The sequence below is a fragment of the Pelophylax lessonae genome (assembly GCF_965119305.1).
Source record: "Pelophylax lessonae genome assembly, chromosome: 5".
NCBI lineage: Eukaryota > Metazoa > Chordata > Amphibia > Anura > Ranidae > Pelophylax > Pelophylax lessonae.
The window spans coordinates 143,994,646-144,011,578 of NC_138772.1; the positions used below are offsets into that span (position 1 = coordinate 143,994,646).

General features: G+C 40.4%; 1 protein-coding gene across 1 annotated transcript in view; it reads right to left on the reverse strand.

Moving 5' to 3' along the window:
- Nucleotides 1-16,933, reverse strand: part of TBC1D5 (TBC1 domain family member 5) — a 513,309-nt gene that overhangs the window by 300,212 nt on the left and 196,164 nt on the right. The window contains exons 8-10 of the mRNA XM_082257835.1: nucleotides 7,288-7,376; nucleotides 3,386-3,436; nucleotides 2,277-2,346 (exon numbers count right to left, since the gene is read on the reverse strand). Of these exons, the coding sequence (XP_082113961.1) occupies nucleotides 2,277-2,346; nucleotides 3,386-3,436; nucleotides 7,288-7,376 (210 nt within the window). The remainder of the gene's footprint in view (nucleotides 1-2,276; nucleotides 2,347-3,385; nucleotides 3,437-7,287; nucleotides 7,377-16,933) is intronic.

The window sequence follows — 16,933 nt, forward strand, 5'->3', positions numbered from 1 at the left end:
GGAAGAAATGTTATCCTCACTATTAGAGGAGACAGGGCGCGAGGTAGTTGACCCGGCAGGGAGACCCACGTCTGCGGTGGCTGAGTCAGGATAAGGCAGGGGTAGGCGAAGGGCTTTTTTTCAGCACCTCGCCCTTTGAAAGCCACCTCCACCCGGGACACAAGCGCATTCAGGTTTGCTGAAATTGCATCAGTAGACAGTTGGGAACTGGAGGGAACTGCGGCCTCCCCAAGGGGGTCAGGTGGGGACCCATGATCTGTAGGGTCCACATTGCACCAGGGGAACCCATCAGCAAAAGCTGACAAAAATGTCAAAAAATGTGGGGACCCCCCAGACTCCAAAGCGGGATAGATCAGCAGGTGGGCTCTGAAGGAACAATTGTTCATCCGCTGCCGGTGGTGCACCCCGCCCCCTGGAAACACGGTCCCAGCCCCCAGAGTAGGCCCAATAGCCTCCAGCAAGGGGGGAGGGGCAGGCAGAAGAGGGGGTGTGTGACAGGACAGAGGGGAACCTGGGATTGTGAGGGTCCGACCGTCTCAGGGAGGGGCCCGCGTCCACCCAAAAATCCACCAGGGGAAGAGGGGGGAACATTTACTCACCATACCAGGAACACAGGCGGGTGCCATCTCCTGACAGGACTCCTCTACACCGAAGTGGGGGGGGGGGGGGGCTGTTGGCCAAAAGGGAACGCTGCGACTCGGGCCTAGACCCGGCCATATGCCACCTGGTGAGACGTTTAACTCGTGGGGGCCAGTGCCCGTCCAGTGGGACTATGTCGTGGTCGACCCAGCGCGGAGCTAAGGCCTGTGCATGTTCGTTGACCAGCTGGGGTGATCACTGGATCTATACATCCAGGCCGTCGCCCAGATCCGGCATAGTTGCTTGTAAAATTCACAGGAAACAAATCCGGAGAAAAGCTAGCTAAAAATTGATCTATATAAAAAAACTTTTTGCCAGGACCAGAGATCCCAGTAAGGAACTAGGTTCTTACTCCTGACTAGGCAGAATAAATCTGGCATCCTATGCAGGAAGAGAGATGGTATACCCCCTGGGACTGCCCATAGGCGGAGCCAGAACTTTTTTTTGCCTAGTGTCCTACTCCTGTAGGGAGCAGTATAACCCTAATGATATGCATCAGAGACTGCGTCCGTCAATGAACGATAAAGAAAGGTTCTATGCATGCGCCGAGCCTTGGCACCGAGTGGCCGCATATTTTCATGCTATGGCGCCAACAGAGCTGTGCCGAGAGCACGCATCCTTTCTGGCGGCTCACAGAAAGCTCCCAATCACAGTTTTCGGATCATGTGACCGCCATGACAGCCAATCAAGGAGATTACATAGCCAGAAGCCCCACCTCCAAGCAATCCAAACCCCTTAAAGGGCAAGCAGGAGCCAGCGCTTAGGGTTTAAACATACACATATTTACCCTGAGTGGAATTTAGCTAAACCTTGTTAGGGTGAATTTGGTAGGTGCAGTTTTACAGTATTCACTGTGTTTAATTTTAATAGCTGCTTTGACAAAATCTAAACTTTATGGTAAACCAATTCTAACTGAGTAAATGAGAAAAAAATTGAAATTCCTTTCACTGATGAGCACAGTCCTTCTGCTTTCTGAGCTTCTCTATTGGTTATTTGATGTTTAGCCTCAATAACCAGTAGAAAAGTTCTTGAATCATACTACCATTTTTTGTTTTACTACAGACTGTCTAATGCAGTACATATGCGAAAAAGAAATATACCAGTTTATTAGAACAATTTTTAGCTACATTGCCAGCATTCTCCATTCATCACTGTCCAGTACAACTGGACAACGTAACGTAGGGCTGTTACCCAGCTTTAAGGTGTGTATGGCTGGGTTCATGTCTATTGTACAGGGTGGTATAAAGAAGAGTGGCACAAGATTAAGCACAGAGCATACTCCGAGTCAAGACAGGTTGTCTCCAAAATCAGGGAACAGAAATATAGCTTTTTAAAAAATCTTCACCTCCTTCATTCCATTGTACGCAAAATCAACATTAATGCAATTTTTATTTACAAGAGTAGATAATGCATCCTTATTTTTCAAATGCTCTTTGTACATTTGATGACAAAAGAATATTGTTAAGAAAACCTCAAATTTATATTGGATATTTTTTTCTGCCTGTGGTTTACCACGAAGACTGAACTGTGGGAAGCTGCTACTAAGCAGTTTAAAAGAAAAGAAAATCAATGCAAGTAAATGAAAAATATGCAGAAATATAAATATGACAGTTAACGGATTGAGGTTTGTTTCTTACCTTACGAGAATCCTGCTCGTATGTGGAGAACCAAGGCTCTGCGCTTCCCATAAGGTTTGAAAACAAGGCACTAAAACAATGATATCTATATTACCCATTGGCAAAATTTAGCATGCTCAGAATGAGATGTACACATATGTATATAAATATATAAATAAGTGAAACCATACTGCAGTTTAATTAAATAATGCATCTGCCACAGGCAATATAGCAGTGTCAAGAGAGAAAAAAATTATTATAATATAAATTTTAAAAAGCAAAAAGGCTTCAATTACACTAATGTGTTGAGTTGCACTGCCATTCAATGGCTCCTCAATGCACAAAGGCATAGTGCACACTGCACTTACCACCAGTGGGGGTTGTTTGTATTAAAAAAAAAAAAATACCACCTCCAAGCAATAATGGGGGAAGGGGTCAATTAGCACTGCTACTGAGCACCAACTTTGGGACGGGAAGGGGTTAACACCACTGTCGTTGACACCAACGCTGCAGGCTATTTTTGTGGCCATTTACGCCAATATTGGGGGTTTTTATTGAAGCCACTGATGCTAATTGCTCCAACTTTCCTGTCAGTGTGCATTGTGGTACGTTGCAAAAAGTGCAGTGCAGCAAAACTTTCAGGTGTTAAGGTGCGTTACAGCTCATTCATTTTAAAAGAGGCCTGCCTAATTCCATGCAACCTTATTGCACGAAAACACACCACTATTGCATTGTCCTTGTGAAGTGTGCGGGACCATAATTGAGGCCCCCTATTATTTTCAAGTTGATCACCACTGGTAGAGGCCAAGAAATGACTGAAAGTAGGTATGGTTTTATGTTTCCTGATCTATAGTGAGTATTTTGACTTCTCTCGACATCCCCTGAAATCCATTCATCTTACAGCTCTCTTGCTAGCCAAGCATGTCAAGAGATGGCTAGTAGGTAAAAACTAAATATAAAAAAGCTATTAGTGTTTTTGACTTTGCGCAGCCCTTACTATATTACCAGGCTCTGGACCAAAAGGTCAGTTATAGCAAGAATAATCTGGGCTATTTGATGAAGTGTATTAAATAGGGAGGAAAGGATCTGATAGATGTCAGGAGATTGTTAAAGAGTGGTTTTCGACTTACTAGGCATCATGTTCCAGGTAATCAGGATTCAACAAAACCTTCATTTCTTCACTAAAGAAAAAAAAGATATACACATAATACGTGTTTAATACATTCATACACAAAAATCTGTTAATAAGCACATCATTCTCACATTCAGAGATTCAGGGAAAAAGCATAAAACATTAATTCTAGTGGAAAAACTTAGATCAGAGGGGAAAAAAAGCATACTGGACTATGTGCAGAACTTTAACCAGCCACCATCCTTTATTATTTTAGTCTCTTGTATTTTAAATGTGGCTGTAGCATAAGTATCTCTATGCTGAAAGACTTACAGCTGAGAAGAGCCCCAGTGGAGACAATTATAGTTTCATTACGGTCAACAAAATGTACTAACAATGCAGTATAATGTCCTACCTAAGATGATGGTAAATTTTATTCACCTAAAGATCAAAACCTGAGTGTGTAGAGCCAGCTTATCTATATACTGCACACCAATTGCAGTGGCGACAGTATGGTGGCAGTGGCATGCAGGAGCAATGTGATACAATGAAGGCTCACAGCCTCCCTTGGGCTGGCCTGGTTACAGTGACAAAAAAAACAAAACCAATGGCCTGGGATACCAATCAAACGACCGCTTTTACTTTCGTATCTGCATTCGAAAAATAATGGATGGAATCTGTTTTAGTATTTAGAAATAAGTAACTGTATAGATGTGCCTTTCCTATATCCATTATCTTTTCTTTCAGTGCTACAAGGAAAACGAACATTGTCTATAATTCTGCATAAAAAGTATTATTTTTTTTTGTTCAGAAATATACATATTAATAAGCTTTTACAGATAAAATTCAGAAATGCCAGTATCTTCTATATGACAAAAGAATAGTTATTTTTCAGCCGCTTGTTTTGGAACAGAAGAAATAAAAAGCAGCTTTTTCTTCCAAGCACCTGTGACAATCATTAATCCTCTTGTTATTAGTGAAGAATAAATGAAGTAACATTAATCAACCATTGGCATTTATTACTGCCAGATAAGTAAAGAATTTGAGAAGAAGGCGTCCAGTCCACTACGCTACTTCCAATAAGAAAAATAATAATATAAATATGATATGATGAATATATTAAAGGCAGAGAGAACATTACCAATCTATAGATATTATGCTATCTGCAGACAGGTCAGTTTAAAATAAATAAAATCATTTTTGATAATATTTTCCCCCAATCCTATTCATCACTGGCATGTCTAATACCACTGTGCAAACAATGGTGTAATAGCCATCTACAGTTGTTGACAAAAAATAAACCTATGGCAAGTTTTCTGATACCTGGAGATGTTTGATTTATGTCCATTCTATGGCAAACAAAAACTGGCTTAGCAATATTTTAGAAATGTGTGCTGCACAGTGATTAAAGTTCAACTTTACAACTGGTCCAAACACAAAACACTAGTTCTCATGATAATAAGCTATGCATTTTTGGGTAACATTTCTCATGAAAGTAAACAAGACATTGTGACATTTATTGTGCTAAAAAATCTATCATTCAAAATAAGTGAATGACACTCAAAATAGGTGAATGACAAATGTAAAAATTTGACAAATGAACAATAAAACATAATTAAAAATAAAAATGTTGGACTAAACCTAGTTACATTTATATAGTTACCTGCTACGTATTATGTTGAAAGTTTTATACACTTCTACTATATATTAATTGTAATTGAAGTGCCCCTTAACTAAAAATTTAAAAAAATGAAGATTTGCTATGTTATATGGAATATCTAGAAACGGTAAATATACCTAAACAGTACCCTGAGAAATCTATATTTAGTCTGGTATTCATCCTGAAAAATAGCAGTAAACCTTCTGGTATATGTGCGCCTAGGCATTCATTTGCCTACAACCTCATAGCTGTATATCTGAAGTGTGAGATCTAAAGTACTGCTCTCCCTCTGACTACTAGTCTCAGGAGATTTGGAGTGAGATTTTGTTCTATTACTTGTGTTGCTCACTGTTCTCCTCGATAGAGGCTCTGACAGAGGAAGCAAAGCACTGCCTCTATTAACCACTTGCCTACCGCCGCAAGTACATATACTGCGGCGGTCAGCCCCGGCCAGGCAAAGTGACGTACCGGTAAGTCACTAGCCTGTCACCGGCTTGTGAGCCAATAGCGGGCGCGCGCCTGCCCCGGCTCGTTCCCTAACAAGTCAGTGCGTGTGACTGGCGGACCCGATGTCCGCCGGTCACTCGCGATCGTTCGCCGGGAAGGGAGAAAGGCAGGCGTCTAATGTAAACAAGCCGCCTGTCATTCTCCCCTGTGTAAAAATGGAGATCAGACGGTTCTACTATGTAGGACCGTTGATCTCTGTTTTTACACTAGTAGCCACATCCAATCACAGTTAGAAACACGCCCCTAGGACACACTTAACCCCTCCCTCTCCAATACAGTTAACCCCTTCCCTGCCAGTGTCATTTTTACAGTAACAGTGCATATGTATAGCACTGATTACTGCAGTAATGTCACTGGTAACCCCAAAAGTGTCAAAAATGTCAGTCAAGGGTCCGATCTGTCCGCCGCAATGTCGCAGTCCCGCAAGAAAAATCGCAGATCGCCGCCATTACTCGTTAAAAAAAAAACACCAAAAATGACAAAAATCTTTCCCTTTGTTAGTAAACGCGATAACTTTTGCGCTTTTTGCAATTTTTTTACCAAACATATGTAGCATAAAACAAATTGGCCGAAAATGTTAAAAAATTTTGATTTTTACATTTTTTTGGGGAATTTCATATAAAAAAATGTGAAAAATATTGTTATTTTTGCAAAATTGATGCTCTATTTTTGTTTATAGCGCATGATCAAAAAATCGCACAGGTGATCAAATACCACCAAAAGAAAGCTCTGTTTGTGGGAAAAAAAGGACGTCAAATTTGTTTAGGTACAGCGTCGCACGACCGCACAATTGTCTGTTAAAGTAAGTAAACTAATAAGCATTGGGCTGCTTTGGGCTATCTTAGCATCAACAGCTTTAAAGTCATAGTAAACTCTCTTTTTTTTTTTACCTACAGTATGCTTATAATAAATCTTACCTGTAGGTAAAATGAATATCTCCTAAACGTGCACCCTTTTGGAGATATTCCAGCGAGGAGCAGTCGGTGACGTCACCGGCGCATGTGCTCTGAAGGAGAGGCATAACCATGCCTTTCCTTCAGAGCTGTGACATCATCACGGCTAGAGTCCACGAACCCAGGAGGAAGACTGGGTGAAGATGGAAGCCTCTGCAGCGGTTACAGCATGCCACTGGAGGGCTTTGTTTTAAGGTACATTTTTCATAATGTGCCACATACTAGTACATTATGATATTGCCTTGTAGGGTGAATTTTTATTTTTTTATAGACTTTACCACTGCTTTAAGAATCTAATATGAACCTTGTAAACCTGAGATTCTCTTTAAGACATGCAATTATTAGACCACATTGTTAAAATCTTTCATTTGTATCTACATTTATGCTAATGACTAAATCCAGACATTTTTTATTTTGATTTGGGTAGAGTGGATAGGAATAAACATTTCTTTAAAATTTGTTTTTATTTCTGTAGCCATATTTGGGAGCCTTTACCTCACTTCCTGTCATGTGACACTTGTACAAGAAAGGAGGGGTACAGTTGTCACCGGGAAAAGAAAGTTGCAAAATACTGTCAGACGTTCTACCCTCTTCCCTAAAATGTGTCCTTGTTTTTGTCTGTGTCCACAGTAAGGAAACCTTCCGCCATGTCTTCCTGACAGAAAGTGATGGAAGATCTCCCAATACACACACAGCAATAAAAATCTGGGAGAGGCTCTAATCCTCTCACCCTTATGCCAAATTAATAATAAATAACACAAATCCTCTTCAAGAATGGAAGACAATTGAATATATTCATACCTGGGCTGTGCAGCTTCACTTGCGTGCATGAATGCCTGATGATCACAGTGGAGTATAAACAATAATGGTGCCAACAATTCATGCATTCCCTAAAAAAAAAGACAGACATAAAGTAAGCAGTTAAATACAGGCAAAGAGAACTAATGAGCAGCCTGCATACCTCCAAACAGTGACAACTGGTTCATAAGAGTGGTAAAAGTGGCTACCTGCGTCACAATTGGAGCCACAATCCCTAAACAGAGATGGGGATCTTCGACACTGAATATCACCCACACATAATGCCAATTTCACAAATCCATCAAAGCAATTTTAACAAGTAACACCTTCAGCCTATGTGATTTAAACAATAAACACTTAGGAGTTTATGTATAAAGCCTTTGCTGTATGAATGTAACAGACATCCACATAGTCATAACAAAAATGTGCCACATTTTCTATAATATGTTTAGCTCCTATATTTTCAGTGCCAGTTTTCTAGTTAACCATAATGTGTCTTTTTTTACTGAAATACCCTTAATCAGGAATTAAACACATTAGTTTCACTAGATGGTGCTTACAGTATAGGAACTATTGTGTATAGGAACTACATCTATTAGAGAATATACCGCAAATGTTCATGCTGATTGGGTGGATGTTTGTCTATGTTTCATTCATAGACCCTGCAGGGTCCCAGACATGTTAGTGCTAAAAAAGCTGCTTGGATAAACAGAGAAACATCTTCAACATTACAAAACAAGAATGGATGAATGAACCAACTATAGCTATAACAGGTGTGAGTGTTTAGCATCAAACACCCCAGCATTTATCGGTCAGTCCACTCACCAGTGTCCATTCCATGGCTTTCTAGCCCACGTTTACTGACCAAAAAAGTATATCAAAAGACTTTTCAATGCAGGGCTACAACCACACAAAACAAACGTTAGTCGGTAAACCATGTGTTCACTCACCCTGTACCCAACGGTGGCTTCCTGCTTTTCCTGCTTTGGAAAACACATATGAATTCCCAGCAGGAAAAACATCTGGTTTAGAGCATTGATTGGGAAACCCACTCTCTTTTTCTCTAGCCAGATCCCACAGCTACTACACAAAACATTAGATATTCCTGTTCTTGGGTTTGTCTTCCTCTGGAGCCCTTTATCAGAGTCTGCCCACTAGATATACCTCACCACAGACAATTTCTCAGGTCATCTGGGGCTCCATTTGTTAAGTCAGCTACTATACATCCACATTAACATATTTTACAATAGACAAAATGGTAAAATTAATATATAATAGGACAGCTTTTGTATGAATATCATTTTAAACTTAATAACCTAAATGGTACTCAGCACTGTATATTTATAGTTCTAAACTTTGTATATATGCAAATTCAGCTGTTTTGAAATCAATATATAATTTGCTCTGCAAAAATCTTTAGATGAAAAGTAATTATATAAAATTAAGCCAGTGTTTTTTATTAAACTATTTATAAATTATCACTTCTTACCAGCAAGTGCATAATAGCAGTTCTATGATTTTTCTCTACATATCTTTGCTAGTTCAAAACACACAGATATAATCAACTAATAAAGTGTTACCACGGATATTTAAAGGTGGCTATAGTCATGTGATCTGAAAACATCCCCAATGTGGGCTAAGTATATATCACTACCCTAATCACAATGGGCATTTAGCCTCGTACCTCAAATGCTGGCGGTTTCATGGACCTGGGAATCAAAGGTGCGGCATCCAGTGTCTCTGCCTGCAGCCTGCCATAGTCTATGACTATGTGGGGTTCACATTTAAGGGCGTATGCATTCAGGGATGTATGCCCAGCCCACATTACTGCGTTTTGGGCATATGTCAAGTTTGTATGTGTCCTAAAGCAGGTTAAAAGATTGAGGGAGATTTACTAAAACTGGTGTACACAGAATCTGGTGCAGCTGTGCATAGTAACCAATCAGCTTCCAGGTTTTATTGTCAAAGCTTAATTGAACAAGCTGAAGTTGATTGGTTACTTTGCACAGCTGTGTCAGATTATGCATACCCTAAGGCCCCTTTCACACACGCTGTCCGTTTTTCATCCATCCGTTGACGGATGAAAAACGGACATCAATGCATCTCTATGTGAAAACGGATGAAAGACGGATAACAACTGACGAAAAACGGATAACAACTGACGAAAAACGGATGACAACTGACGTTGTGTGAAAGGGGCCTAAGGCCCCTTTCACACACTCCGTCCGTCGGACGGAGTCCGTTTTTCTCAGCGGGGGATCGATCCACCGATTCCCCCGCTGAGCAGGAGGATGACAGCTGTGTCTCCGCGCTGTGTGCGAAGACACAGCTGTCAGTTCCCCATGCATCTCTATGGGGAAATCGGATGGGAACGGACGGGTTTCCATCCGTCCAGATTTGACGGATCGGATGTCAGCAGACATGTCTCCGCTGACATCCGATGCCCCATAGGGATGCATGGGGGGACCGTTCAGATCCGCCAAAAAAACGGACAGGCGGATCTGTATGGTCCGCCTGTGTGAAAGAGCCCTAAGTCTTTAACAAGAATCCCTAATTAATATCTACTATTGCGTATACCCAAGGTGTCAGTGCTGATGAGGCACTTGCCAAAGTCAAGGTAGGAACACCATATATAGCAGAAAGTAACAAAATATTGTTTTTTTTTTTTTCCAGAACTGTCACTCTTTTTTGTTTATTGCGCAAAAAATAAAAATCGCACAGGTAATCAAGTACCACCAAAAGAAAACTCGATTTGTGTGAAAAAAGGACATCAGTTTTATTAGAGCACAGCCTCGCATGACCGTGCAATTGTCAGTTAAAGTAACGCAGTGCCATATCGCAAAAAATGCTAAGAAGTAGTAGAACCGCACTCAGGTAGATGAAAGTAAAATAATGCTTTTTTATTCTTCAAATCATAGATGAACAGACAGTGCAGGGGAACAGGCAATCCAAAGGTTAACGCGTTTCACGGCACATACAGCCGCTTACTCATAACCGTTAACGTTACTCATAACGGTTATGAGTAAGCGGCTGTATGTGCCGTGAAACGCGTTAACCTTTGGATTGCCTGTTCCCCTGCACTGTCTGTTCATCTATGATTTGAAGAATAAAAAAGCATTATTTTACTTTCATCTACCTGAGTGCGGTTCTACTACTTCTTTGCACTTCATCCGGATGACGGGTCTTACCAGCACCAGGTTGGACTTACACACCTGAGCGGCTCCATCTCTTCCACACCATATCGCAAAAAATGGCCTGGTCATTAAGGAGGTAAATCCTTCCGGTCCAAAGTGGTTAAGCTATAGACAAGACAAGTCCCTGTTTCTAGCACCACCCTACGCATTCTGCACCTATTTACTGAAAATATTATACTGGCATCCACCGTCAAAAAAACAAAAACAAAAAAAACACAATAAAACTCTACTCAGCCTATCACAGCATCATTAAGCCTATAGTCTTTTTAAGAGTTATGTGAATACATAGAAACATAAACACCATACAGGAAAATAGTCAATCAATAACTACCATCAGGCACTTCAATTATGGTTAATCCCTCTTACTTATCAGTAGGAACAGCATTAATTAAGTGACAAAGGTATATTAGCATTCATATTAAAAAGAAAAAAAAAAAACATAAACATAGACATGAGGTGTCAGTTTCTACATCACTATAGGGGTTAAGGCTGCAGCAAACAGAAAAACAAAAGAAGAAAAGAAAGAAAGCAGAGGTAAAGTTTTCTCTTTGTCAACAGCCTGTAGGCTCGCAAAATTGAACCTGTTCTTTATATGCCTGTGTTCATTTAGCCCACCAAGCAGTCTTTATTAAAGCTGGAGCATCAGGCAGTCAAAGTTCATTAATACCATTTATGTAATCTATGCAGTTTCAATTAACTCAGCAAGACACTCTACTGCATGATAAGAGTCTCATTAATTCAATAAAACCCTATAACTATTAACAATATGGTCTATGTTAAACGGGGTGTCACCTACTACAAAATAATGGCTTAAACAGCTTGTGAGGAGACTTAAGTTTTTCTCTTCTTTTAAATGTTATTGAGTTTAAATATTCATTCCTTATGCAGAAAGGTGTTATTTCTCTGTAAGGAATCTCTGAGATATCAAACCCAAGCAGGGGGTAATTAAGCTGTTTTAATTCTTACCCAGTAATAATATTACTTTCTAGTTCAGTAAATGACAGACTTTGTTTAAAATTATAATCGGTTCCCCACTTCAATGCTTGACGTGCCTGGGGTGCATTCACTTAACGCTGTGGGAATGGACACCGTTGAATAATTACGACCAAGTGAATTTATAAAGAAAAAAAAATAGAAAATAAAAAAAAATTGCTCACCATTAATTTTTATTTGGCTTAACGACTTGCTTTTTCATTGCAGTTAACATAGCTAGGAAATATGCATTTTCTAACTTGTTTATTGCTTAGTTAACGTAATTTGATTTTGGAAAGTTCTTTAGTGTCTTCTCCCAATGTTCTCTGTCGAAAACTAATACAAAAACGGCATTAACTTGAAAATGAGGCTCTTCTAGCAGGCTCCCTAGGATCCTCCAAAACTTTGATGGCTGTTAAATATAGCAAAGTTCTGCTCACTCTTCTCTAACATGGGTTAGGAATATATACTTCCTATGTTAGACTTTCCTCAAGTTGCTTTTTAATGTACTGAATCGTTTCTGGGGATTTACTTATTTGTGATCCATAAAGTTGTTTATGATTTAATGGGTTAAACACATGCGTTTTCACACGTATGCATTGTCAGCTGAGGTGCAAATTACAACACAATGGTGTTTTATATATTCAGTATATATATATATATTATATATATATATAAATTTCATTTCCAAAAAGGATTCCGGAACAATGATTCCAGACCAGCTACAGTGTCTTGAAAAAGTAATAACACCCCTTGAAATACTTCACATTTTGTCATGTTGCAACCAAAAATGTATTTTATTGGGATTCTATGTGATAGACCAACAAAAAGTGGCACAAAATTGTGAAGTGGAAGGAAAATGATAAAATGCTTTTAAATACAATACTTTGTAGAACCAACCCCCGCTGCAATTACAGCTGCAAGTCTTTTTGAGTATGTCTCTATCAGCTTTGCACATCTAGAGAGTGAAATATTTGCCCATTCTTCTTTGAAAAATAGCTCAAGCTCTGTCAGATTGGATGAAGCAATTTTCAAATCTTGCTACAGATTCTCAATTGGATTTAGGTCTGGACTTTGACTGGGCCATTCTAACACACAAATATGTTGAGGTTAAAACCATTCTATTGTAGCTCTGGCTGTATGTTTAGGGTTTTTGTTCTTCTGGAAGATGAACCTTCGCCCGTCTCAAGTCTTTTTCAGACTCCAACTGGTTTTCTTCTAAGATTGCCCTGTATTTGGCTCCATCCATCTTCCCATCAACTTTGATCAGCTTCGCTGCCCCTGCTGAAGAAAAGCATCCCCACAACATAATGCTGTCACCACCATGTTTCACGGTGTGTTCAGGGTGATGTGTAGTGTTAGTTTTCTGCCACACAATCGCGTTTTGCTTTTATGCCAAAGAGTTCAAATTTGGTCTCATTTGACCAGAGAACTTTCTTCCACATGGCTTCTCGCAAACTGCAAACTGGACTTCTTATGGCTTTCTTTCAACAATGGCTTTCTTCTTGTCACTCTTCTATAAGGGCCAGATTTGTGGAGTGCATGACTAATAGTTGTCCTGTGGAAAGATTCTCCCACCTGAGCTGTGGATCTATGCAGCTCCTCCAGAATTACCATGGGCCTCTTGGCTTCTTCTCTGATTAATGTTCTCCTTGCCCCGCCTGTCAGTTAAGGAGGATGGCCATGTCTTGGTAGGTTTGCAGTTGTGCCATACTTTTTCCATTTTTGGATGATGGATTGGAACAGTATTCTGTAAGATGTTCAAAGCTTGGAATATTTGTTTTATAACCTAACCCTGCTTTAAACTTCTCCACAACTTTACCCCTGACTTGTCTGGTGTGTTCCTTAGCCTTTTATACTGAGATTAAATGACACACAGGTAGACTCTATTTACTAATCCGCTGACTTCTGAAGGCAATTGGTTCCACTAGATTTTAGTTAGGGGTACCAGAGTAAAGGGGGCTGAATAAAGGGGGCATGCCACACTTTTCAGATATTTTCCTTCCACTTCACAGTTATGTGCCACTTTTGTGTTTGTCTATCACATAAAATCCCAATAAAATACATTTACATTCTATATTCTTAACAAGGGTTTCGTCAAAGGTTAATAGGGTTCTTTGACAGATTGAACTCCTATTTGGTAATGTTTTCATAGTACCAGGGCCAATGTGCAGAGCCAGCAGCAGCATGACAGCAATGATCTGTAACAGTGACATTCTGATCATCGCTGTAAGGGGGCATTCTTCCCACAAATCACCAATATATAAGGCATTTTTCCATCTGACTCCCAATAAATTGGTTTTAGCAAGGGATCCTCGAAACCTGAAATAATTTGTGAACAGCTGTTCTAGACACTATTGCCCTGTAAGTATGTCCATACTGCTCTTTCTTGACAAGAGTCTGTTGGTACAAGATATTCTAGCAGGTATACCGTGTAGACATCTAGAAGTATCTGCACAAAGCGGTCTTAGTCATAGTTGCCCTTGCTTTGCTAGAATGTGATACAATGATGATTGCACAAAGCCCAACATTTACAAGTGGTGCTGGAGCTTGCCTGCTCCCTCTCAGCCCGCATCATTCCTATAGGCTCATCACTAAGATGGAAATGCCTCTTTAACCAATGAATGTGTGTGGGTCAGGCAAGCTTCATCACTAGCAGGGCCTGCCAGAGATTTGCCCAGGGGTCAAGTCCTGGGAAAAAAAGTGAGGGAACTCACCCAAGATTACCACCCCCCACCTCAAAAATAAAAAAAAAAGTGTGTGTTCGTGTATATATACAACTTTTGAGGAGCAAGAGCCACTTTAGCGACTTGGTAACCGGTCGCGGGCCACAATGAACCGAGCGGGCAGATCAGATGATAGGTCCATGTCAGTATATGCAGAGCAGACACGGACACAGCCCATTCTAATCTATGGGTTCTCCAATCTGATCTGCCCAGACAGAAGGGGACAGATCCCCTTCTGTTTTGTTACGTGGATTGAATTGGGTTCCTGCAGGTATCGCTGGCTGCTGCTGTCCCCCAGGTGGGTATGGCTGGTGGCTGCTAACTGGCTGTTCTCCAGGGCTGGTACTGCTAGTGGGTACTATGGTGGGTTACGTATACTTTGAGTAGTAAATTTCCCTAGTTCTCCTCTATCTCTCGCCCCTCTCTATTCTTTCTTTCTTCTCTCTCTCACTTTTCTCCTCCATCCCTCTCTCTCTTTCCATCTGTCTCTTTATATCGCTCTATTTCCATCTTTCTCTTTATCCATCTATCTTTCGCATCTATCTTCCTACTTCTTTCCTTTCTGTACCTGTTTTCCTTACCTGTATGTGTGAACCAACCTTACTGTGAGTATTCTTTAAATAATCAGTATTCATACAACAGTGTTACCATTCAAATAGATGTGAACACTGCCCAGCTATGTGCGATGTGTTAATTAACCACTTCCCAACTGTTGCTTAGCAGATATACTGTTACAGGGCAACCATTCTGGGCAGAATCATGTATATATGTGTATATATATATATATATACACACACACACACGGGATTATGCACTTCCGCCTAGGGGGGCATGCCGCTTCTGCTGTGGCTACTTAGCTGATCATCAAACAGAGACACAGGATGGATCTTTGTCTTTGTAAACAAGGCAGATCTCCATTATGACAGGGGGAAGGGATGGAGGGAATAAAATCCATCACTTCCCTTAGTAAAATCACTCCCACAGTACACACATAAACACTGGTTAGGCACACAGTCAACCCTTTGATTGCCCTAGATGTTTAACCCCTTCCCAGCCGGTGTCATTAGTACACTGGCAGTGCATAGTTTTAGCACTGTATTAGTGTCACTGATTCCTGCAAAGTGTCAGTTAGTGTCCTATTGTCTGCCGGAATATCGCAGTCCTGGCATAAGTTGCTGATCGCCGCTATTATTAGTATAAAAATAATAGTAAATATATATATATCCAATAGATTGTAGACACAAACAAATCAATATACAGTTATTGGGTTTTCATTTCTTTTTTTTTTTACCAAAAACATGTAGCAGAATACATATTGGCCTACATTTATGAAGAAATTCAAAATTTTTAACTTTTTTGGATGTGTTCAAAGGAAAAAGTAAAACAATATTGTTTTTTTTTTTTCAGAATTGTCAGTCTTTTTTTGTTTATAACACAAAAAAAAAAACCTGCAGAGGTGATCAAATACCACCAAATGAAAGCTCTATTTGTGGGGGAATAAAAATGACAAATGTTATTTTGGTACAGCGTTGCACGACCAGTGAAGGTGAAGTAATGCAGTGCTGTATCACAAAAAATGGCCTGGTCATGCAGGGAGGTAAATCTTCCGGAGTCAAGTGGTTAAGAATTTTTATTTTGTACATAGGGATTTTATGTGGTCAGTTTACACTTTGATTGTTCAGAGTTTAGATAACACAGGGTTAAATAGAAAGGTCATCAAGTAACTTCTCATCATCTGGATATACAGAGGGCTTAAGCCTTAGGGGATGTGTATACAGTGAAGTGTATACAGGGATGTGTATACAGCAGGGCTTGACAAATTTTCCTGAAATCTAGGAGCCATCTGAAAAAGTAAGGAGCCAGTTTTTTTTTTTTCTTTTTAAACAACCAAGCTTTATTGCCAAAAAATAACATACTAAATTTACACATAAAGACGACTAGAACCCCACTCTCCTCTATAGTGCAATCGGATGAAAAACAGACTGTCTGTCTGTTTCCATCCGATGCCATCTGATCCGATCCAGGGGATGGATAGAAAATAGAACCACCATCCGTCTGCTTTTGGCAGACAGGATCAGATGGCGGCAGATTACCGCTCCATAGAGGAGACTGAAGGGTCCGATCAGGTCTGCCTGAGAAACTGACAGGCGGACCTGTCTGCCCGTGTGAAAGGGGCCTTCGGCTGTGGCATGGCGATGAGGAAAAAGAAAATTAATATATAATTTTTTTTTTATAATAATTGAAAAAAAATATAGAAAAATAATAATAATTCTTTTTAATTTAAAAAATAAATTATTAATAATAACCACACTCCCTGTCCACTTACCTTTTTAAGCAAAGGTAAGTGGACAGGGAGATGAAGCCTGCAAAAACTTCCCTCTCATCTCCTCTTGATGGACAGGCAGGGGAAACAGCCATTAGTTACTGCTTGTCAAACTCCCGGCCACCACAAGAGGGCACCAGTTCCCCGTTCTCTCACTGAAGAAGGCCGAAAAGCTGAGGCCTCAATTTTCGGACGGCGTGGAAGTCCGTGCACTCGTTGAGTGGTTGGGGGGGGGGCGCAAAAGGGACAGGACACCTCTTTCAGTGCACCCCAGACGCCAGGTCGCTAATTCTAGTCGCCAATGCTACCTGGCGCCCGGGGTTTGTCGAGCCCTGGTATACAGGGATGTGGATACAGGGATGTGGATACAGGGATGTGGATACAGGGACGTGTGCCAGTTTGGGAGAAATGTCTTATCTGTGAGGAAAGCTGCA